Genomic DNA, 24,695 nt, shown 5'->3' on the forward strand with positions numbered 1-24,695 from the left:
TCATTTGGGAAAAAATCTAAAAATATTACATTTAGGGGGGTTGTCAACCCAATGATGGGCCCTCTTCAAGATCTTAACTTATAAGGCAAAATAATGGATTCACAGCTCAGGTAAAACAACAACAAAAAAAATTTCCTCAATCACACAAAGAACATTTCCCCATAGTTTAAAATCTCCATTTTGAACCTTGAACCAGTCAGCAAACAACCCCGCTTCTTCCAGTTCTTACCAGCTCCTCACTTCCCAAGATTGGCTTAAAATCACCCAACCCAATTCCTTCTTAACTTTCTAAGATTGGGAGATTCCTAAATTTTGCCTATGGCTTTTTTTCTCTTTTGCTACACCAAGCTAAATAAACCTGGCTTTTGGGGACTACAAGCACGTCTCTAATCTTCTCTTTGTGGGCTTCAAAGGATTTTCTTTCTTTTTTTTTTTTTGAGATGGAGTCTTGCTCTGTCGCCCAGACTGGAGTGCAGTGGCATGGTCTCAGCTCACTGCAACCTCCGCCTCCCAGGTTCACGCCATTCTCCTGCCTCAGCCTCCCAAGAAGCTGGGACTACAGGTGCCCGCCACCACGCCTGGCTAATTTTTTGTATTTTTAATAGAGACGGGGTTGCATCGTGTTAGCCAGGATGGTCTCGATCTCCTGACCTCGTGATCAGCCTGCCCTCGGCCTCCCAAAGTGCTGGGAATAGAGGTGTGAGCCACCGCGCCCGGCCTAGGATTTTCTTTTTATTTTCTTTTTTTGAGACAGGGTCTCGCTCTGTTACCCAGGTTGCAGTGCAATGGTGAGATTAAGGTTCACTGAAGCCTTGACCTCTTGGGCTCAAGCGATCTTCCCACTTCAGCCTCCTGAGCAGCTGGGACCACAGGCATGTACCACCACACCTGGCTAATTTAAAATTTTTTTGCAGAGACAGGGTCCAATTATGTTACCTAGGCTGGTCTTAAACCACTGGGCTCAAGCAATCCTGCTGCCTCCCAAAGTGTTGGGATTATAAGTGTGAACCACCACCCCCAGCCTGGATTTTCTTGTAAACACATAGTCCAGCTGCCCAGAAAAAAAATAAATTACTACTCCTATTTAAGTAGGTTTCCTCTTTCAGGGATGCTTTTCTTGATGGCTTGACATGTGATATGGTTTGGACTTGTGTCCTCACCCAAATCTCATGTGGAATTGTAATCCCCAATGTTGGGGGAGGGGCTTGGTGGGGGGGTGATTGGATCATGAGGGTGGATTTCCCCCTTGCTGTTCTCTGATAGTGAGTGAGTTCTCTGTGAGATCTGGTTGTTTAAAAGTGTGTAGCACCTCCCTGCTTTGCTTTCTTCCTCCTCTGGCCATGTGAAGAGCTTCCTCTTTCCTCTTCACTTTCTGCCACAATTTTAACTTTCCCAAGACCTCCCCAGCCATGCTTCCTGTACAGCCTGTGGAACTGTGAGCCAATTAAACCTCTTTCTTTTATAAATTTCCCAGTTTCAGGTAGTTCTTTATAGCAGTGGAAGAACAAATACAACATGGTTCTAATTATCCTATATATTTCTTGAATTTTTGAAAAATATGCTTTGAGAAATGTTAGGTACACATTTTCAGTGGAGATAAAACACTAATGTTATCTTGATAGTGTACATACCACAATTTAAACATTACATTCCCCAATTATTAGACATTTAGATGTTTTCCAGTTTTTTGCTGTTAGAAACAAACCTGTGATATATCAGGATAATCCCTGCAACTACAGTTACTGAGTTGTATGGTATGCTATGAGAAGTTTTTGGGTCTAACCACAGACTGCTTATTTGTATTCCAAGAATTTTACCCATTAACTCCTGCCTCAACCAATTAAATATTAGAGGAAACTATCACCAGCCCACTAGGAAGATGTTTTAAATACAAGTTTTGCCTACACATTAACGTTTTAAAAATATTTAATTTACATACAGCTTTTGAAGAACTCCCCATGCAGGTCTGTCATTCTCAACTGGCCTCCACGAGTCTCAAGCTTACTAGGTAGAAAGTAACTAAAGTCATAAAGCACTTGGTGGAAATGCAGGAAATGTCAAATAGTAAACAATAATTACTACAGGCTTAGGCAATTAGATGGTAGTTTTGCATACAAACAAAAACAGGAATCTAAGATGCTAAATAATTTGTTTTTTTTTTTTTTTGAGAGTATCTCGCTCTGTCACCCAGGCTGCAGTACAGTGACATGAATTCGGCTCCCTGCAGCCTGGATCTCAATCTCCCGGCCTCAAGCGATCCTCCTACCTAAACCTCATGAGTAGCTCGAGGACCACTATGCCTAGCTAATTTTTGTATTTTTTTGTAGAGATGAGGGTCCCCCATGTTGCTCAGGCTGGTCTCGAACTCTTGGGTTTAAGTAAACCGCCCGCCTCGGCCTCCCAGAATGTGAGGACCCGCCTGGCCTAAAATAATATTATCACTTAATTCTTTTCATAAACCTTATTGACAAAGATTGGTGTGTTTTTTTAAAAAGCCTTTTTAAATTTTTGGTAAAGTATTACCTGAGAAAAGATTAAATGCATAGTTGAATATAAAAGATCTATTTTATAGACTTGTTTATGAGTGTGAACACACAAAAGGTTAAACGGTCAGCCTTACAGCAGTCGATAAAATAGATCTCTCACATTCTCTGAGTATTATCTGAGAATTTTCAAAATCACTGGCTAGGGTTTAGTGACAGCTAGGTAGACCTCGGTTCCCTTTCCTATTGGGCCCTGGACTTCCCATCCCTATTTTCTTCCTCAGGTGTATTAATACTGGCAGGGCCTCGGAGACTGACGCTAGGGAAGAGGTGTGTAATGTAAGGACACTTCAGATTCTTTCCTGACCTTAGAATTCAGCTAAACCTCCATATAGCCCCTCTGCTCAAAAATGAGTAAATACGTAAATTTAAAAATGAAAAAAAGAGAAATCCGTTCCCACCACCCACCTTCAGGGCTAAAAAAGAAAAATCAATGCGCTGCGCTTCACAACCATACCAAAACCAAACAAATACCAACTCAAACCTTCCCTCACATCCTCCCACATCTTCCCAGCGCTTCGCTATCTCACAGGACCCAGCTGGCCCCTGGCTTCGCCCAATTGCAGCTGGCGTCTACTAGGCGCAACGCATGCGCCTAACCTCGGGGTTCTTTTCCTCTCCTTTCCACCCCGGCGAGGAGCGTCTCGGGGTCGACCCGAACTACAATTCCCAGCATCCTGTGCGGCGCGGGGAAGGAAGCCCGAGAGTGAGAGAAAGCGGTTCCGAGGGGATAGCGGGCCAGTAAGGGCCGCTCCTCTTTTGAAGCGGTTTTGCGTCTCTTTCCGTCGGTGGCGTCGGCGCTCACGCAGGGGCGGGTCCCGGTAGCGCGAGGCGGTGCAGGGCGGGAAGGGGAGTCGTGGCGGCGGCGGCGGCGGCAGGGTCAGCAGGAGCAGTGGTGCTGTCAGCACGGCCGTCGGAGACATGGGAGACCCGGGGTCGGAGGTGAGTAGTCGAGTGAGGGCCCTGGCGTTCTCAGAGGCGAACCGCGAAGGGTTTATGTTTTCTGCGGTCTGAGGCCTGGTTCTCCATCGCAGCCTCTGGGCGATACCTCTTCAGGGTCTTGGGCCGAGCCCAGCTCTGAGGCCTGGTGCGTGTCTGAGCGAGGAACCCGCAGCAACAATGGCCGCCCGTCCCCCCGCACGGGGCCCGGCGTTCGTTGTGGCCCCGGCTGGGCCAGTGGGAGCGACGTTTTAAGGCAGGATTGCCCTTCGGTGTTGAGCTTGCATTGCTTCTTCTGGAGTAGATAAGGGGAATTCCGAGAGTCCTCCTTCTGCAGTAGATAAGGGGGATTCTGAGAGGCTGGTACTGCGTTTTCAGCGTTGGGTCCCTGCAGCTCCGCACATGCTGTGGCAAGAGCCGACTGCTCGAGTTCTGTTCCTGGTCGGGTTTGCGCGAAATCGTGCTCAGTTCGTTTTCCTCAAGAGCTCTTTGTTTTTAATTGTTCTTTTCGGAAACGCTCTCTTCCTACAAGAATGCGGCTGAACAGATAAGCATGTTTTGGCTTGTTTTTATAGATAATAGAATCTGTCCCTCCAGCTGGCCCTGAGGCATCTGAGTCAACAACGGATGAAAATGAAGACGACATTCAGTTTGTCAGTGTAAGTAGCAACTGATGATTGGGTTTTTCCCAGAGTAAAAGACTATGGTGGGCCCTTATGTAATTTTACCTCACCTGGTCATTTAATGTTTATGAGTGTCTGATACATACTAGACACTGTGGAGCATGGCACAGGATTGGGAACTTTACCAAAAGAGCTGTCTGAGCCACCCCCGTAGCCATCACAAAGAGCATGGCCTAAAGAACGTGCTGTACACTTAATCTCACCCCCTGCCTTTCATTTAGACTTAAGATAAAACGCTGGTCTCTAGGACGCTGTTTTGAAATGGAGCAAGAGTGACTTCTAAAGGCGACACGGAGGAAGGAGCTGCTAATGATGAGCAAGGTGGTAGAAAACAGGAAGGGTTGCGAGAGCCCAGAATCTTAGCGTTATGGTGCTTCTAACATGAAGGCAAATAGCTTGAAGATTTCGCTAACCTCTGAGATCATCATGTTACAGCATAGTACAGTTGATGCTCATAATGAAGAATCCTGCATCACTGGGAATATGCTCTATTTTTCTGAGTTTCTTTCCTTTGGGACAGACAGTCGTTTTCAAGCCTTAGTAAGTATAGACAGGCAGATTCCTGGGCCCCACTGCAGACCTACCGAATCAGAATTTCAAGGCGGGGCCTAGGAATTCTCATTTTCAGACAAGTGCAGGGACATGTGGATTTCTGAGCACACTTTGTACAGCATTGGTTTCCAAAGCAGAAGGGAGTGTTTTATGATGTATTTTGGGGTGACTTTCATCCATAGTTATTGGAGTTTTAGAAAGGCTTTGCGTAAAGTATCTCAGCTAGCTAGGCAGAAAATAGTTGTGTCCCAAACTCTTCTTTTGGAATGCCATAGTTAGTTGCAGTTTGGTATTCAAGCTGTAGAATATTTTGTTAAGTGTCTGATGTGCATTTGTGGTGGATGCTGGGAAACCCTGTAAAACTGGTTATTAAACAGTTTGTTCCCCAGCCTTAGGGCCGTTTTGGTAATTCATTTTTGTATGGTATTTTAATAGATTTGTTTAGGAGTCCTTCACAAGATTGTTTTATTGAATTTCTTTCCCTTTACCAGTGTATATTGTGCTCTCTCCTTTTTATTTTGAATTTCTACGGATTTGGAGTAGAGGATGGGGTTGAATTGTATTCTGCCCTTTCCTTCATCATGGGCTGAAATATGTTTAGTAACAGGATTCCATGGCTCTTGAGGACAGATATTTCAGGTTCTTCCTGAATCTTGGTATATTTGTGAACCGAGTGTTTTTCTCATGGTGTTTAGTAGAATAATACTAGGAATGACATACTTCTTTATGAACTGTGGCCCTTGGAGAAACACAAGTAGAATCTCTTAATATTTGAAAAGTGTTTTGTGTAATGAATTACAGTGTAGCTTGTGACTAGTTAATATAGGCTTGAGTTCAGCTTTGGTTTAAAGGAGTCTTTTAATTTAAATTTTATGTTAGATGTAAAGGATCACTTCCATCTTTGCATCAAGAATAAAGAATGTACAATCATTGACTATCCAACGTGATACAACTTCTTACTCTTCTTCCCAAATAAACGTTCAGAGGTTTCACAGCTCCACATGGAGAAGTGAATTACATGTTTTAAGTGCAATTACAATACTAAGAAGAAGCCTATTAAAATTTTTCACTTTACATTTAAGTGGCACCACTTAAATGACAATAATAGCTTAATTATATTTCAAAATATGTTCGGAGACAGAGTATTTATTTTTCTCTGGAATCCAATCCTATATGTGACTCCTCCAGCCAGTAATGCTTATTCAGTCAAGGTGAAAAAGTTTGAGTTCTTCAGATAAAAAGTGAGTATTGTGATGTCACTTCATTTTTAAGGTTTGGATTTCATAGCTCTTGCTAATCTGATTTTCCCACTTTTAGTCCACTTGGTGGCACAGCAGTTATTCTGTGATTTGTAGAATACAGAATCTGAAACTAAACCCAGCTGAAGGAAAGGAGTGATATAGATATGGAGGGGAGGTGCAAAAATGAGCCATCGCATTTAAATTTTATTGAAATAAACATAAAAGTGCACAATTCATAAGTATACTTGTTGAATAAATTTTTGCAAAGCCAATACATACGTGTAAACAGCGCCTAAACCAAGAAATAGAGTGCTGCCATAACAAAAACTTCTCATTTAGGTCTGTTGTTCTTATTTCTGCTTAGTAATATGATCCTTTATTCAAGTACTATTTTTATATCTTTCTTTGAAATTGCAGATTTTTTATGTGGTTTACTTCTAAAAAGCTAATAGCTGATGATGTGATAGTTCACAGTGCTATTCTAGATATAAAGGTATACAAACTGCTGAGGGAACCTATCGTAATCTTGCTAACAAAACAATAACAAGAGATTCAGGTTTCAGCCAAGATTATTGATACAGCGTACAATCATTGGAAATTTCAAAATAGTCAGTGAAATCAGGATATAATTTCCTAAATAGCTTCACTACCACATAGGTCAAGTATTAATACTTTAGCTACAGTAGACAGAAGTCAGGCAGAAAATAGGATTATTTGGCTGGTTGTCTTGGGGCTGTGATGTAAATAAAAATAGTGTTGAAGCTCATAATATGCAAAGCCGTGAGTTAAGTTCCTTAGAGCTACAAAGATTAATTTGAAATACATCCTACCCTTAAAGATCAGTATTTTAGTATGAATGACGAGATAGGAGGTGAGAAGTATGTAAATAGTCCTTAGAGGTAGTAGAAAGTTCTTTTACAGAAAGTACATAGGGCTGTTAAAAAAGGACATTAGACTTGCAGTTTATCATCGTAGTAGTTAGTGGTAGTAATAAGTAGTAGTTAGTATTTACATGTGTTTGAAAGGGCATTTTGAGTAGAAGAAACAAGGAAAAGCATCAGAATGGGAAAGCAGAGAGGATTATGTGTAGTTCTGAAAGATTTTTTGTTTTTTTAAAGTGGGAGGAGGCGGCATGGGCCAGGTAGTATAGATCTTGAATGTTGGATTAAATTTGAACTATAAAATAGACACAATTGGAAACTGTTCGAAATGTTGCCTGTCAGGACTGCATGAGTAACCTGTGTCCCTAGCTTCTCTATATGGGGGAAAAAAATGATGAATTATTTAGGGTTTTAGATTTATGCTCATATCCATATTCTTTGTTTTAGAGAAAACTTTGGTTGTAGTCAACTACCTTTTTAGTAGACCATATTTTGGTATATTGACATCTCTTTCCAATTAGTAGGAAATTGATGCTTTGGCCTAGAGAATCAGTTTTCTGATAATAGGAATGAAAGCTTTTTATTTCATGAAACATATTTTAAAACTTAGAATATTGGTTTAACTGTTTCCCTAAACTGTTTTGCCATGCTTCTACATGTGCTTCTGCCCCTAAATTGTGTGGTATTGGGAATAGAATTCTTTAATTTTTAAATTTTATTTTTATTTAATTTTTTATTTCTATTTCAGAGTCAGGGTCTCTTGCCCAGGCTGGAGTGCAGTGGTATGATCCTAGCTTACTGCAGTCTCAAACTCGTAGGTTCAAGCAACCCTCTCGCCCCAGCCTCCCGAGTAGCTAAGACTACAGGTGCACTCCACCATGCCCACCTTAGAATCCTTTATTTTTTGTTAGTGGTGCAATAGGGCATGAGAATGATGGTTTACTAGTTGATGGATAGAACAAATGCTAATAAAAATACCTTGTAATTATAGGACCATATGCAGTTATAGTTTAAGATATAAGTACTAATTATAAATATTATAGCAAATTTTTTTTTTCTTGATGTTTTTATTATAAATATAACTTCTTTTGAGAAATTGGTAGTTTATTTTTGGTCAGTATTACAAAGTATTCAGAGATGGGGTAATAGAGGTGGTCCATTTTCTCTTACTGAAGGAAGAAAACGTGTTATTTCAGAAGCTTAGGTTAATAAACATTGTTTTAAAAATAGTATTTATGTTTTGAACCACCTGACAGTTATAGTGACTATACAGCCAGTTGTGTTTAGAGAACGAAGTGTACCTCACTCAGTTTTCCCATCTGTTAAATGGGATAGTAGTGATAATTCAGTATCTCACCTTGTAAAGTAATTTGGGGATCAAGTGAAAAGTACATGAAAAGCTTTGCACAAGGCATGGTACAGGTCTCAATAAATGTTGCTGACTCTTAGTAAATAAATGGAGAACTAAATGTTTTACTTCTGTAAGCCCATTATCATGGAAGTTTTTCCATATCCACTGTGAAAATTAGCTAGTGTACACTATTTGTGTATAAGTAATCTTTTCCTTTGGGGTACATGTCTGTCCTTATTTTTCCACTCAATCTCTTTGCCATTTTAGTGATGTTTAACATGATTCCCCTTCTCATTCTACTCTATCACTTAAAGCTCAGTAATTATTTGTTGAATGTATATTCTAAATGACTTCTGCTTTTTCTCAATTTTGGATTTTCTGTGATACTTTTTCTTTTCTTTCTTTCTTTTTTTCTTTTTTAAGAGATAGGGTCTCACTCTTGCTCAGGCTGGAGTACAGTGGGATAATCATAGCTCACTGCAGCCTTGAACTCCTAGGCTCAAGCAATTCTGCCACCTCAGCCTCCCAAATACGTGGGACTACAGGCACGCACTACTGTGCCCAGCTAATTTATTTTATTTTTGTAGAGATGAGGTCTCACTATTTTGTCCAGGATGTTGTCAAACTCCTGAACTCACGTGATCCTCCCTCATCAGCCTCCCAAAGTGCTGGGATTATAGGCGTGAACTACCACACCTGTCTGGATTTTCTATCCATATTTTCCTTTTTTTCTTTTCTCTTCGTGTGAATCATATAAAATTGTTGTTCTTCAGTAGTTGAAAAATGTTTGCATATTGGTTTAATGGTTCACTGCAAGAATAAATTTCTGATAACCTTATCTGTCCTTACTCCTTCCCTTTAAACATTACTACAGATTTTTTTTTTCTGAGACAAGCGTCCCCCTCTGTCACCCAGGCTGGAGTGCACTGGCGTGATCTCAGCTCCCTGCAACTTCTGCATCCTGGACTAAAGAGATTCTTGTTCTTCGGCCTCCTGAGTAGCTGGGATTACAGATGTGCACCACCACGCCCAGCTAATTTTTGTATTTTTAATAGAGATAGGGTTTCGCCATGTTGGCCCAGTTGGTCTCGAACTCATGGCCTCATGTGATCCACCTTCCTTGGCCTCCCAAAGTGCCGAGATGACAAGCATGAGCCATCTTGCCTGCAGCTACTTTTAAATTCTGTTTTTGATCATTTTCTTTTTTCTTTTCTTTTCTTTCTTTTTTTTTTTTTTTTTTGAGATGGAGTTTCGCTCTTTTCACGCAGGCTGGAGTGCAGTGGCATGGTCTTGGCTCACTGCAACCTCTGCCTCCTGGGTTCAAGTGATTCTCCTGCCTCAGTTTCCTGAGTAGCTGGAATTAGAGGCACCCACCACCATGCTTGGCTAATTTTTTGTATTTTTAGTGAAGACAGGGTTTCACCATGTTGGCCAGGCTGATCTCGAATTCCTGACCTCAGGTGATTTGCCCGCCTTGGCCTCCCAAAGTGCTGGGATTGCAGGCATAAGCCACCGCCCCCATGTTTTTCTTATTTTTTTCCAGCCCATTTTACTTTTTACCTTGCATCCTGTCATCTTTCATCTTCCTCTTTACTTTCTGTGCATGGGAACTCTGCCTCTGTGTATTTCTGGTTGCCAGTTGGGGGGCTTTTGTGGTTTGCTATTTCTGTGGGCCTATAATGAAGGTTCCTAATGCATATTTCTTAAAGAGAGCAAAGTAAGATCATTATATCAATGGGAAAAGCTATCATATTTTAATTTTTCTTCTTGGATCGAACATACGATTTTCAGTCTTCTTTTTTCTTTTTTTGTGACAGAGTCTTGCTCTGTTGCCCAGGCTGGAGTGCAGTAGTACCATCTCAGCTCACTGCAGCCTCTGCCTTCAGGGTTCAAGTGATTCATCTGCCTCAGTCTCCTGGGTAGCTGGGACTACAGGTGCCTGCCACAACGCCCTATTCCTATTTTTAGTAGAGTCAGGGTTTCACCATGTTGACCAGGCTGGTCTTGAACTCCTGACCTCAAGTCATCCACCTGCCTCTGGCTCCCAAAGTGTCGGAATTACAGGTGTAAGCCACCGTGCATGGCCTATATTCTTCATATCAGGTGTAGATTTTAAAGTAGGTGATTCAGCTCTGTTGACTATATATTGGAGAGTATTGGTTCCTCTCTTTCTTTATTTTTTACTTCCGCCTTATAGTTTGAGCAAAAATCTCAGTTCCTTTGTTACAGATCCCTGCCCAGTTTTGCCCTCTTGTTTTATATGATATCTGAATTAGTACCCAAAAGATGGCAGTTTCTTGATTGAGCGGAAGTCATAGTCTAGGGGAGAAAGAAGCTGTCTTTGAGACTGGATGCCTATTCTAGGGAAGAAGATCATTACCTAGAGCTCAGCTTCTGTCTCCAACAGTCAAGTTTCTACATGCTACAAAATCCTTTCCTCAGCTATTATTTCTTCTGTGTTCCTTTCTCTTGTTTCCAACATACTGGATTTCTCAAAAGAATATGGCCTTTTCTCCTGCATTCTCAAGTGTTTTAGAGCCTGGCTTCTGTGCTTGCTACTTTCTTGAAAGTTGCTCTCTCAAAGACCTTTAAAAATGTCTGGTTGCCACATTCAGTGGCATTTTATTGTTTCTGTGTTTCTGGCCATATTTAACACTGACAGCTTTTTATTGAGGCGATACGATAGTTCAGTATAGTTCTAGAGTTTAATAGTCTTCTAGGGGAGCAACTCTCAAATCTTTATTTCCAGGTATGTTCATACTTCCCAGATTAGAGGCCTGCATTTTCAGCTGTCTGCTAGATACATCCTGTGTACTACTGTTACTTCAGCCCATAGGAATGTCAGCTTTCTGTTTCTGCTTTCCAAAGTTATACTAATGGCATTACACCTGAGCTTAAAACCTTAGAGATCACTGACTCCTTGTTTTGTTTTTTTTAAAAATCTTTTAAATGTATTTTTATTTTATATATTTATTATTATTATTATTATTGTTGTTGTTATTATTGAGACAATCTTGCTCTGTTGCCCAGGCTGGAGTGCAGTGACATGATCTTGGCTTACTGCAACTTCCTCTTCCCAGGTTCAAGCGATTCTCCAGCCTCAGCCTCCTGAGTATCTGGGACTATAGGCACGCACCACCATGCCTGGCTAATTTGTATATTTTTAGTAGAGATGGGGTTTTACCGTATTGGTCAGGCTGGTCTCAAACTCCAGCCTGGCCAACATGGTAAAACCCCATCTGTACTAAAAATACACAAATTAGCTGGGCGTGCTTCTAACCTCAGGTGATCCGCCACCTTGGCCACCCAAAGTGCTGGAATTACAGACATGAGCCACCACACCCGGCCTAATAATCAGTCTCTTTTAGTTTTCCATTTTACTTGTATTCTCTTGTATGTCCACTACCATACTCTTCTTGCCATCACCACCATTAGTTCTGCATTATCGTGTGCCTGTACTGATTTTCTTGCTTTGCCTGCTCTCCACACTCCTCTAAGTGATTGATCTTCTTGAAGCACAGTTCTCATGTTATTGTCTTATTATTATTTTTTAATTTTCTTTTGCCTATTGAATAAAATCTAGGCTTTTAAGCCTGACATTCAAGGCCTGGTTGATGAAGAAATTAGATTGGATAGAAAGAAAGAATGCAGAATAATTCAGGTTTGACGCTTGACTCTGCAGTGGTGGGTGATGACGCTGAGCTATAAGTCAAATTCATTTTCGAACTTGGATATATTAACAGACTTTTGATACCAATTCTAGGTGTAAAGCACTGGATTATAATATTTGTGTCTTTGTAGCACTGTTCTTGTATTAATTTTCCTTTCCCAAGTAATTGACATGGCCTTAATATTCTACAGGGGTGTAGGTACTTTTTAGGTCTTGTCATCATTTTATATTTACGTATTTTGAATATTTTCCTCTGCTGCTTTTGTTCTGGTTATTTTCTGCTATCCACAGAGCTCCCTCTTCAGAGTAATTCTTGCCAGTCCCAACCAAAAAAACTAGTAGGTTTAAATGCTAATTTGGTTTGAATAACTGTTAATGGCTTGTACATTTGCTTGATCGTTTATAGGAAGGACCATTACGACCTGTTCTTGAATACATTGATCTGGTCAGCAGTGATGATGAAGAGCCTAGCACCTCTCATACTGATGTAAGTACATTACATTTGATTTGTGTTTCTTCACTTGTATCTTTTAGGAGGTATTCTCTAAAGAGAGTTATCAAATCAGTGATGACTGTTTAGAAATAGCCAGTTCTATTAGAATGGGCTAAAATAGGTAGTCCAAGGAGTTCTTTGCCCAGATCTCCTACTTCCAGTTTTTTTCCTCTACTTTGAGTGACGATATGAAAAAATGATAATAAGACTCTGGGAAATTCTAAGCCTTAGAGGTGGTATCTGATAAAAGGGAAATGGAATAAAAACTGCAAGCTTATTGATTCCTCTTTCCCTTCTCTTTTCTTATACTCTCCTCAGGTGCCCTATACAACAGGATTCTTTTGTTCCAGAACCACATGACCACAGAAAATTTGTTTTCTCTTAGAAAAAAGGATATGTAGAGATCCTTTTAGGAATGAAAAGTGAGGGAAGGGTTTATAGGAGATACATTACTTCAGTCATCATCCCTTTTACCTTGTCTGTGCCCCACATATTTAGAGTTACTTATCTTACCTGTGATGTACTGGTTGTAGGTTTGACCCTTGGACCAATACTTTCCTTGCTCTGAGAAGTGAACTAGTTGAGCCCTTTGTAACAGTCTTGCCTTTCATTTGTCCTTGCTTTAGCCCAAACTTCTGTTAATGGGCTGTTTTCTTCTTGGATTAGAAAACTCTTACTGTTCAGAGTGGCCACAGACTTCTTGCTCTGTGATATAGGGGATTGAGACTTGGACTTGGAATCAGAATACCTGGGTTTGAGTCCCAGCTTTACTCTTTACAAATTCTGTGACTTTGGATAAATTAAGTAACCTTTTAACCTCTGGTTTTCAATCAAATAAGAATAATACCTACCTCACAGGGTTGTTGTGAGGATGAAATGAGGTAACAAATTATAACTCCTTAGCTACAAACCATAAAGTAGGACTATACAACTAGAAAGTTTTGTTATTCGTGGAGAGTGAATGACAGAATTTTCAAAGTTGCTTAAAATGACTCTAATGGGGGAGTTTTAGATTTTTTTTTCTTCTTAGTGGAACTTTCCTTAAGTTCTCTTTGCCATCATTAGCTTCTTGCATATCTTGAATAGAACTTAACATATCTTGAATGGAATATTTTTTTTCTTTTATTCTTATGAGTGGTCTCAACACTTATTCTATTCTTATGCTAACACGGGACCAAACAGCAGGCCAGGATAGCACCACATGATCTGAGCTTGTTTTTACTCTCTACTTTTTCATAAACAGAGTCTCAGATTAATGCCAATAGTTGATATTGGGTCTTTGGGGTAGCGAAGTTTGTGGATTTGACTTCTCTGATTCCTTTTGCTGACCTTGAGTGGATTGTATCTTTCACTGTTAATTATAATAATTTAAAAATTGAGTTCTACTTACTGGACGTGAATCTCTGCACTTGAAAGTTAACATATTAAAAGCATTTTTTTTTCTTCCTTGGTTTTCTTGTTCATGTGGATAACCCAGAGAATGCCTGAATCTAAGGTGCCATCCTCTGAGAATCATCGCCCAGAAATGTGCTCTAGCTGCAGTGTTCCTCTTCCCATTGGAGATAGCAGCTCCTTCTCTGGGAGTTGTTCCAGCAGTCCAGAAAGGATAGTTTCTCAAACTTCCTCTGTTGAGAACCCATTGGAGAACCAGAAAAATGATCAAAATAATTCAGATACTAAGATCTGTGAGACAGAGACCCTTAAATCATCACAGAATTTTCAGACTCTGCCTTCATCTCCACTTCTGGTCCCCCAAGAATCTTTGGCCTCTTCTGAGGTCAAAGAGAATTTACGTATAGATTCTTCTTCAGCTTCACAGCATGGACGGGATGCCATCCTCTATCTCCAGACACAAGTAGCTGAAATGTCCCGAGTGATACGTGATCTGCAGTCCAGGAGCTGTTTTAGATTTCATCATTCTAGGCCAAGTGAGAACTCCTCAGTTCCTTGGGACATCTCCACCTCTAAGGAGGAAAATTTATCCACAGTTGAAGAAGAAACTGATTACAAATCACCATCAGCTGATGACAAAGGGCAGCCATCTGACCCCAGCCAATCTAGTTTCACAGGTCTTTTGAAGAGAATGGAACAAAGAGGTGTTATAAAAAGGGTTACATTACAATCTGAAGCAGAGTCATGTGAAGGGAAACCTGATTGTGTGACTTCTAAAAAACGTTTGGTTCCTCCATTGCATCCTCTTCTGAGAATTGCCACCACTGAGGTTTTTAAAGACCCTGCTGATTGCCATCCTTCTTCCTTCATGGGACACAGGGTATATCCTGTGGCCAAGGACACCTCTCCTTTCCAACCAAACCCACCAGCTGAAGGCCCCATTGTAGAAGCATTAGAACACAGCAAAAGAGGAAATACAACATCCCCTCTAGATTCTACCTCAAAAGAAATGGAGGTCATGGGTTGTAGGTTTTACCATGCTGCCTCCATTGCAGCCCGAGCTGCTAGCTACATGGCCTATATGACTCAATATCAGCGTAAACTCTGGGAAGACATGGAAGATCTGGTTCATGACCCAGAGTTTGATCGTGGAAAAGCAAGATGTATAATATCTGATGGTATGGATGCAGGCCTTTGGCAACTTTGTACTACTAGGGACATAATGGATTCTGTAGTCAGAGTTATGGCCATGGCCATAGACTATAGAAGGCAGGCCTGGCTTCGACTTACATCTCTTACTAAGAAAACCCAGGAGAAGATCTCCCACTTGCCCTTTGATGGTACTTCCCTTTTTGGACAAGATGTGAAAGCTGTTGTTGCAGAAGAGAACAGTGTAAAAGAAAATGACTATAAAGATCACAAATACTATAATCAGCATCGATACTTTTATAGTCATGATCAGAAAGCACATTATCACAATAGAGGATACTCCAAAGGGGATTGGTACAAACCTCGAAACCACCCCTATAGATATAGAAAGAAGGGAGACTCTCCAGAACGCCATGGGTACAAGAATTAGTAACCTGTTTAATGTTCAGCAGAATAGTCATTCAAGATCCTAACTATTTTACTTGTTCCTCCTCGTACAAATAGGATCTACAGGTAGGAGATCATCTCAAAAACTGAATGCATGTCTGGAATGATCACAGCTGACATTTGAATTGTAGACTTTTGAAATGAAGTATAAAATAAACTCATGACTTACCAAGTGAGCAGGGGAGACTTTCTTGAAAGGGTTGGACAAATGTTTATCCTTTATTTCTGGTCCAAAAATAAGTTTGGAGGAGGGCCACTCAGGAATCTGAATCCTCTTGTGATTAAAGAAAAATATAAAGATTTGTTCCTCAGGAAAATCTTATCTGTAAACTGAGGACTAGCAGATATGTTGAATCTAGAAATAACCTAATACTAGATCTCTGTTTACTAAGACCAGAGGTAAATCCTTCATTTTTAGGTTATCAGTGCTTCCTTGTTCAGGCTTCAGTTTGACAGATCTTCACAAAATGATACATCTGTTAAAATGTCTTTATGTCAAGATGGTCAACTCACCAAGAGTTCATACTACTGTCAAGCTCTGTGAGACTTCAGAATCAGCCATGAAGCTTTGTGTCAACTGGAATTCAAGTCAAATTTTGCCAAATCCAGTTTGCTTCCCCTTGGAATGGCTAGATGTCACAGGTCTTCTATGGACACCAACTGGAAAAAGACTTCTACCTGTAACATCTCTGTAGAAATTGCACAGTAACTATCTTCATCAAGACTTTGATGGCCACCATACCATCACTACTTATAAAGCTACATGTGAGAGAGTTCTTTGTTGTCATCAATCCTAATAGTCTTTGACCTATCAAGCTCTCATATCAAGTTGTAAGACTGAGTCATGGTAGTCTCTCACTGTAAGCTGGGCCTTTCACCAAGATGGCCTTCTTAAACAACCTACCTTCTAAACATTTAATTCTTTTGAGCTTGATAGTGCATCACACTCTAAATACGAAAAAGATACGCACATCAGTGCCCTGGAAATAAAGGATGTTACACGATCCAGGCATGAAAATCTGAACTCCTAAGAACAAGAATTCCAAACATGCCTGACAATCTTGTCCCCTTATTGTAATAAAGAGGGATACCATCAGTCTAGATTTTATTGAGAATCCTTAAGATTTAAAGCATAGCTGTGGATTTAGTGAAGACAACATGATATCCATTAAGAATTTGAAAGGCTGAAATCAAGACTTCAGTGATACATTCTTGGTTACTTGGTTACTTAATTTAGTCAGATTCTTAGTGTAAGAGACAGCTTATCTTTTTGCTCCCAGTTGGTCCCAGTAATAGTTTTTCACCATACGGGAACTGGCAGCAGATACCTCAGTTATATGTCCCATAGTATCTTCTCTTTAGACTCAAAGTAGTGGATGTATGGTATATCAGCCCTTAGATCCATATCTTCACAGCATGACATCAGGAATGGAAAATATGTCAAGTTTGAGGGGTCTGAATACATCACCTAGTATTATTTGCTTGGCAGCCAAAAACAGTTGTTTTTCTTTTAATTGACAGACTTAATTCTGTAACTTCTGTGTTTTTTCATCTGCTTGGTTGAGGCATTTTGGATATACTACTAATTGAATATGGCACTGTTTTATGGTGTATGTGGCTTCTTGCCATAGTTGTTGCACAGTGGTAATTGACATTTTCTCTGGTGCCACGATTTTTAATAGTTTATTGGAAGCTCATTCCTCCTCCCCCATCATAACTATATTCAGCACCCATTTTAAAATCTACTTTTCTTCCTTTCCTTATTTGTGCTACAGAGGTTGTTGGTGTAAATTTTCCTACTTGGAAGAAATTATTTTGTCAGTTAATTTCCGGGTACTGTATTGGTCATGTTTGTCCTATTTGTAGATTAAACTTGAACTAGTCTTAATAAAGGGGATATTGTTTTGCAGATTTAGCCCAGTCATATAAAGAGTTAATATTTACCTTATTTTTCTGTATTTTACACAAAATTTTATTTCCACTTCTGTGGAAAAGGTCCATGCCAGTGTTCTTTACAAACTGTCTTTCAAACTAAACCCTAGAAGAATATTGATTACCTGAACAGAAACAAAGGCCTAAGAAATCATACATTTTTGTGGCTTATGTGTATTGCACCAATCAAGCAATCCCATGTGCTCTTGATACTGGCACTGTAGTTTTATCTTAGAGAACTTGCCACTGGAGAACTCAGTGTTGAGAGACCTTGGAAATGTTTTATGTGACTGCACATAAGTGTTCCTAACTAGCTAAGGCTACTTCAGACTCTTTTCACTTTCCATTTCTCCCCTTTCCCTTCCCTGAATTAGATGCTATGTCATAAACTTGGTGGTTTTTGAAATACCCTTATTTCAAACCTTAAACTAAACCAAAATAAGTTATGCCTGAAAATGTGTTTGTCTGAAACTATTTTGGCACTTCCCTTTAATATACTTCCCCTCCCCTTTGCCTTTTAAATTGTGGTTTAAAAAAAAAGAAAAGAAAAGAGGCACATAAAGCTTAGCACCTTAACCATTTTTTAAGCATATGGTAGTGTTGACTATATTTGCATTGTTGCGCAGCTCCTCCATTCTTAAATATTTGTAAGATGATGTTGCTGTTCTCTTTTCCTCTTGTGATATTTATGTTGCCCAGTAATAAGTAAAAGTATCCTTTCTTAGTTACTCTAACTGATATGCCCAAGTGTCTCCAGAAACTCTGTTTTCCTCGAAGTGTAAAGGTATTAGGAAATCATCAAATTGGTGACCAAGTAGTTCTGAAAGGATTTGACTGTTTAATAGGGATGGGGACAGAATGCAGATCAGGAAGAGTTTTTCGTTGTAGATTAGTTTCTTGAGTGCAAAAGAAATATCTTTAATGTGTTTATTTTTTATTATTTTAAAATCTCTGGCATACTTGAATGATGATAATGTTATAAAATTTAAAGTGAGGATTTGGCCTAGGGAGATTACCCCAGTAGAATCAGAAACTCTTAGATAATAAATATTCGTATTATGCCTGCCATGTTCAGAGCCTGCAACAAAATTCTCTAGTAGGCCAACCTCTAATGTTTAAATACCTCTAGGTTTTCTAGGAGGCCTTGGAATAGTTGCAAGTTTAATGATCTGTTATTCTCAAAAAGGATGTATCTAATGATCTTTTTTCTTCAAAATGTTACTTCTTGATTAGATATACAATGTATACAGAGACAATATGGTTTCTTGTAGTTACTGTGTATAGAGAAGTACTGTTTCCTTTTTTATATGAAGTGCCTTTTTAAATTCTACACTTTTCTTTAAAACTTAAACTTTGATGTCTTGCATATATTGCTGGTGGTATTTATGTGAATTTTGTACAGCGATTTAATCTTGTAGTTTATTACTCTATCATTTGTACAATTGCACTATCTAAATGTACTCCCTTCTGAATGTTAATTTGTTTATAGCACTGTTGATTCATTTCAGAAGGTTGTAGAGTATACCTCCCTCCCCCTTATTTAACTAACTAGACAGTAGTTCTTTTTTGTTATTAGTGAGTGGCCAATTTTGGGGGGCCTTAAGACAGCTTTGTTTTCTATAGATATGCTCTAGGTTTTCTGATTGTCTCATATCTAACCTTGTTCTTAGCCATGGTAACACAATATTTGATAAGTGGATGTGTTTACTTGGTTAGAATAAGCAAGGACATTTTTAAAAAGCAGTAAATTTGCTGACACTTTTATCTTTTTTTTTTTAAAAGACTGAATGACAGCTTCCTTATCAGTATAATTACATTTAAACATTTTTTTTAAACTGTGTGGCAGCTTCTTTATCAGTATAATTTCATTTATTTACTTAGCCCTCAAAATGACATTTTGAAGGGAGCATAAACTCTTTCAGGCTACTTGGACACTATTTAGTATGCTTTATTAGTACTACACTAATAATTTACTGAGTGATACCTAAGTGACCTGATTGATAATGTCCTTAAGGACCTGATACATCCAGGATAACCTCTCAGGTACTGTAAACAAGGAGGTTGAAAAAGACACATTCCAGAATCCCTTTGTCTGGTAAAATTGGATACTGATGTGGATGGACATGACATTCATTATTCTTGAAGATATAACTAGTTGACTGGGATTCTGATGAAGGTTTGAAATTATGGATTAGATATTTGTAGAAATAGTTTAAAGATTGCAATAAGTGAAATCTTTTTTTTTTAATTTTTTTTTTGAAACGGAGTTTCGCACTTGTTGCCCAGGCTGGAGTGCGATGGCGTGATCTCGGCTCACTACAACCCCCACCTCCCGGGTTGAAGCAATTCTCCTGTCTCAGCCTCCCGAATAGCTGGGATTACAGGCATGCATCACTATGCCCAGCTAATTTTGTATTTTTAGTAGAGATGGGGTTTCTCCATGTTGGTAAGGCTGGTCTCAAACTCCTGACCTCAAGTGATCTGCCCGCCTTGGCCTCCCAAAGTGCTGGGATTACAGGTGTGAGCCACCACGCCTGGCTGTGAAATCTTTTTTTTTTTTTTTTTTTTTATGTGAGGCGTATTTTGCCACAGTCTCGCACTGTTTAGTTTCTCTTGTCTTTTGGAATTTATCATTCTGTATTTAATGTTAGTGGCTAGTCCAATAATTGATTGTTTCATCTGTATGCATCTTATGCATGTGATTCAATTGACTAGATCAATTCTGTATGGTTTATCATAGTAGATACACAAACCAGTTTTTATTTTTTACCTAAGAAAATATATAGGTGGAAGTTATCAGTAAACTGGTGATTATTGTATTGAATGCAAATATTTTTATTATTTTTCCAGATATATTGAGTTTTATAAACCATTAAAATATTATTTTATGAAATTTCCCTTCCTGGATGAGCAGAATATTGTTTTATTAAATCTTCTCTTATTAGTGGAATATTTTTGTATTTTTGTCTTTTCATTTACTTGTTTTTTGTTGTAATGAAAACTTTAGTAGTGTTTGGTACCATTGAGATAACTTATTACTGGAAATTTTGTTTGTTTCCTGTGGGATATATCTGAAAGTGGTCACAGTCCAACCATGTCCTTTTGATGTTGTTAGCATATCAGTTATTCTTTGTATTGATCCTTTCTTCTCCTGTATTCAACACCTGTTTCTGAAAGGATGTCTGATCTTCCCATAATCTCTTTGATGTAGATGATATTTATTCTATCAGTGTATACTAGACAAAATTTTGATGTGGCTTTGTGTTTGTATATTTAAATACCATATTTTTAAAGCATTAGTAGAAGAGATATTCTAGTTTCTTCTAATGTCCCTTTTAAAAAAATAATAGCCAGTCCAGTATCTCAAACTACTTTGATTTTTGAACTTAAATCAACTTTTAGTGCTGCCTTGTTTAATGGTAGTATTATTTTCTCATTTCTACATGTTCACACACATTTATTATATATAGTTTATGGTTAGAGGTATCTTATAAAAATTTTGAAGCCCATCCCCATGGATTTATTATAATACAGCCCTGATATATCTTAAAGTTAACCCGTTAGAAGCTTTGCTGGTTGGGGTAACCTATTTCAAATGGTGTGTTGGGTTTTGTGATACCTTGTCAAGAATTCAATAAGAATTTTCAGGTTGTCTGTATTTTCTTTTGGGACTTTGGAGATCTCTCAAGTTGTATTGTTTTGAAGGTCTCTCAAGTCGTATTGCTTTCTGTATTCCTGAGTATATTCCTTTGGTAACATGAAGGTAAATAGTTTATATTTGATGATTTTTTTTTTTTTTTTTTTTTTTTTTTGAGTTTCACTGTCACCCAGGCTGGAGTGCAGTGGCGAGATCATGGCTCCCTGCAAGCTCTGCCTTCTGGGTTCACGCCATTCTCCTGCCTCAGCCTGCTGAGTAGGTGAGACTACAGGCACCCGCCACCACGCCTGGCTAATTTTTTGTATTTTTAGTAGAGACGGGGTTTCACCATATTAGCTAGGATGGTCTCAATCTCCTGACCTCGTGATCCGCCCACCTCGTCTTCCCAAAGTGCTGGGATTACAGGCATGAGCCACAGCGCCCGGCCTATATTTGGTGATATTTTTTAAAGTTCTACTTTGACCTTAAGTGTTTCAAGAATTGTGTTCAGTTAGTAGTACTTTTGTAAGACTAACCCTGCTCATATGCTATCTTTGCTCCATGAGCTATCATAGTACTGTTTTCTTTCATTACCCATAAGGGTGGCTGTATCACAGCATTCACTTTTAAGGGCTGCAGTTAGACCTCTTGTTAACTCCTACTTTTATCTGTGATGGCTATGTTTCACACTACCTTTATTTATAAATGTAGTAATGTGTTAAATAACTATCATGTTGTGGTCCCTTAATACCTCTTTTGATTGGTGAGGTAACAGTGATGTGGATGATGAAATAAAAATGTTTCCCCAAGTCACTAAGCACAGTTTTCAACTCATTTTTTTTTTTTTTACATATTTAATTTACATTTAACTACTGTTAGGTATACAGCCAGTTCCTTTTTGCCTTCATTAGAATATAGTTACATAAATAGTTTCATTTAGATTCTTGGGACAGAGTGGCCTGTGTATTGATCTTTCTTTAATGGCTTGGAACCGCTTCTATATATTCTGACAGGTCTTGGAAGCATGTTGATATCCTTGAGTCTAATTGTCATCTTCCTGCCTGGGAAGGCAGTAGAAGAAAGAATTTGCATTTGTATAGTCTCTGTACAGGCTCTGTGCCTTTTGCAAGGCACTCTTGAGAGAGAAATTCATTCTTATTATGCAGATGAAAAACTGAAACTTAAGAGTCATTAAGCAACTTGCTCAGGTAGTGGAACTGAGCATTAAATACAGACTTTTTCCAGTCTCAATTCAACATTGTACTAGGCTGTCTCCGTGTGTTTTTCAAAGCCCCATTCAAGTTTTACTTCTATGGTAAACTCATTTTACATACACAAATCTTTTTCTTTTCTGAAATTTGTTTATGGCTTTACTGTCACTCCACTAGTATTTGATGTCTTACATTAACTGATTCCTGATTATTTCACTTGTCAGATCAGGAACCCTATCCTCTTAGTTCTCTCATTAAGATTTCACTGTACTGGACTGAGATTATTCTTGATTCATAGTCATTGGTTTCTGTTTCCATTCATTTTCAGCACTGATTATGTTAATCGTATTGCTTGTGTTTTTTCTTTGTTCTATGTTGTTTATTACATTCATTTTGTTTCATATAGACACTTAATTTTTTTTTTAACTGGCATTTTGAGGATATTGGTTTAATGGAAGGAAAAAGGAATGGTGCAAAAAGCACATGGTATTTGAATTCCAAAGACCTTGACCCTCAGTATTAGCAAGTCACTTATTTTCTGAGCCTCAGTTTTCCTACTCTCAAATGAGGTAATATCCAAAAGTACTTTGAAAACACTAAAGCTGATACAGATTTCCTTTTTTAAGTAATTTTGCTGTTTCTATTCATATTGGATATGGTATTCTATGGTATTAACTATAGATACATACATTTTAAAATGTATCTAACAGCATGTAAATGTTCATTTCATGCCATGTGATCATGTTCCCCCTTTTATGATTTTTTAAGACTATCTTACAAGCCTAACAGTGTACTAAGTCATTAGAAGACATATTTAAATTAAAATAGTCTCTTTTCCCAAGTACAAGCTAAGAAATGCTCATAATAAACAATAAAAAAAAAAGGTAATGTAGAATGAAGAGCTAGATTGTATATGTGTATACAATTTTTTGATAGATGGTATTTTGTTATTTTATATCTGTGTTGAAAACAGTCTTTTAGTTCGTCAAACATCTTTTTCAGTACCTGCCATGTGCAGGCAGGTGTTAAGAAAGGTCTGAGAATACTGAGGATTAATAAGAGATGGCATATTCTCAAGAGAAGTAAATACCAATAAAGTATAAGAGCAGATGTCCTTTTTGGAAGAATGCCTGTGGTGATGGAACAAAAAAAGCCATATAGAGGGATGAGGAAAGCTTTTACCAAGTGTATGAGCTGAGTTTTGGAGGAGGATTAGGCAAGAGTTAGTTGGCCTGGTGGAGAAACAGGAGCCAGGCATTCAGGTGGAGGAGCAGGAGAGTGCAACAGTGTGGGTAACATAATGGAGTGTGTCTGGTTTCAGAATTATAAAAAATAGTCTTTAGGGGAAACAGAAAAGGAGGAGACTAAACTAAAAGAAGTTGATACATTATCCGTGAATATGTACGGGTTCCTACATATTCAAAGTGTGCTAAGTTTGTGTAGCCATGTAAAGTTGTAGGAGTTGTCTCTCTAGGAGTTGGTTTGTACCATAGTCCATTATGTACATCTAGAACAATTCTTTCTTTCCCGGAACTGAGCCCAAGCTGGGCTTTCACCAGTGCACCTTTGGCTCTGGGGCAGCTCAAGCAATTGGAAAGAACTGAGGCACTGGTAGAGAACAACTCTGAGGATGAACAGGGTAATGCCCCTGAAGTGGAATGTGGTATCCCTTCATGGTTAAATGGTTGGAAACTTCAGGGTCACCTGTGGAAAGGTGTCCTCAGGGTAGCTAAAAGTGGTTAATTTCCTTGTGTTTTGACTTACAGATGATTTCTAGGTGGACTTGGGGAAAATAAAGATACTTATAAAAATATTGCCTCATTGGCATTTGGAGGTGTTGTATTGAAGGAGGAAGTGGGTTCCTATCACCAGAACCCTCTGTAGGTGATTCAGATAGGAAATTGGGTTGTAGATCTTGTCACAGTAATATCTCCAGCAGCTCCAACACATTTTGTCAACTTCATGTTTAAGTTTTTTTCCTTGCTGTTGGCCACCTTTAGCTTCTTCTTCTTTTTTTCCTTCTTTTCCTTTTTTTGTTTTTGAGACAGTCTCGCTCTGGCTCCCAAGCTGGAGTACGGTGGGGTCATCTTGGCTTACTGCAACCTCCACCTCCCAGGTTCAAGTGATTCTCCTGCCTCAGCCTCCCAAGTAGCTAGGATTACAGGCACGTGCCACCATGCCTGGCTAATTTTTTGTATTTTTAGTAGAGATGGGGTTTTGCCACGTTGGCCAGTCTGGTCTCGAACTCCTGACCTCAAGTGATCTGCCCACTTTGGCCTCCCAAAGTACTGGGATTACAGGCGTGAGCCACTGTACCAGGCCCCATCCCACTTTTACTTTTATTTTCTCAGTTCATCCTTTTTTTTTTTTTTCCTTCTGTGCCAGAGGCGAAACAGTGGCATTCAGGGTTAAAAAACTGTAACTCCCTTTTGGTTTGTCACACATCATATTCAGAGTTACTGTGTTTTTTTTGTTTTTTGTTTTTTGGTTTTTGGTTTTTCTTTTTGAGACTGAGTCTCACTCTGTTGCCGAGGCTAGAGTCAGTGGTGCAATCTTGGCTCACTGCAACCTCTG

The 24,695-nt window shown here is 39.0% G+C and overlaps 1 protein-coding gene across 4 annotated transcripts in view; it reads left to right on the forward strand.

Moving 5' to 3' along the window:
* Positions 1 to 2,452: 2,452 nt before the first annotated feature.
* ZNF451 (zinc finger protein 451) overlaps positions 2,453 to 24,695 on the forward strand; it is an 83,223-nt gene continuing 60,980 nt past the window's right edge. For 2 of the 4 annotated variants that reach the window (XM_033217528.1, XM_033217530.1), the window contains exons 1-3: positions 2,453 to 3,485; positions 4,058 to 4,141; positions 12,267 to 12,347. In XM_033217528.1, the coding sequence (XP_033073419.1) occupies positions 3,465 to 3,485; positions 4,058 to 4,141; positions 12,267 to 12,347 (186 nt within the window). In that variant the 5' untranslated portion in view covers positions 2,453 to 3,464. Of the gene's footprint in view, positions 3,486 to 4,057; positions 4,142 to 12,266; positions 12,348 to 13,830; positions 22,941 to 24,695 lie in introns of those variants that run through there. The other 2 variants (XM_033217532.1, XM_033217529.1) reach the window with 2 other exon arrangements.

This window comes from Trachypithecus francoisi, unplaced genomic scaffold (genome assembly GCF_009764315.1).
Source record: "Trachypithecus francoisi isolate TF-2019V2 unplaced genomic scaffold, Tfra_2.0 Lachesis_group10, whole genome shotgun sequence".
NCBI lineage: Eukaryota > Metazoa > Chordata > Mammalia > Primates > Cercopithecidae > Trachypithecus > Trachypithecus francoisi.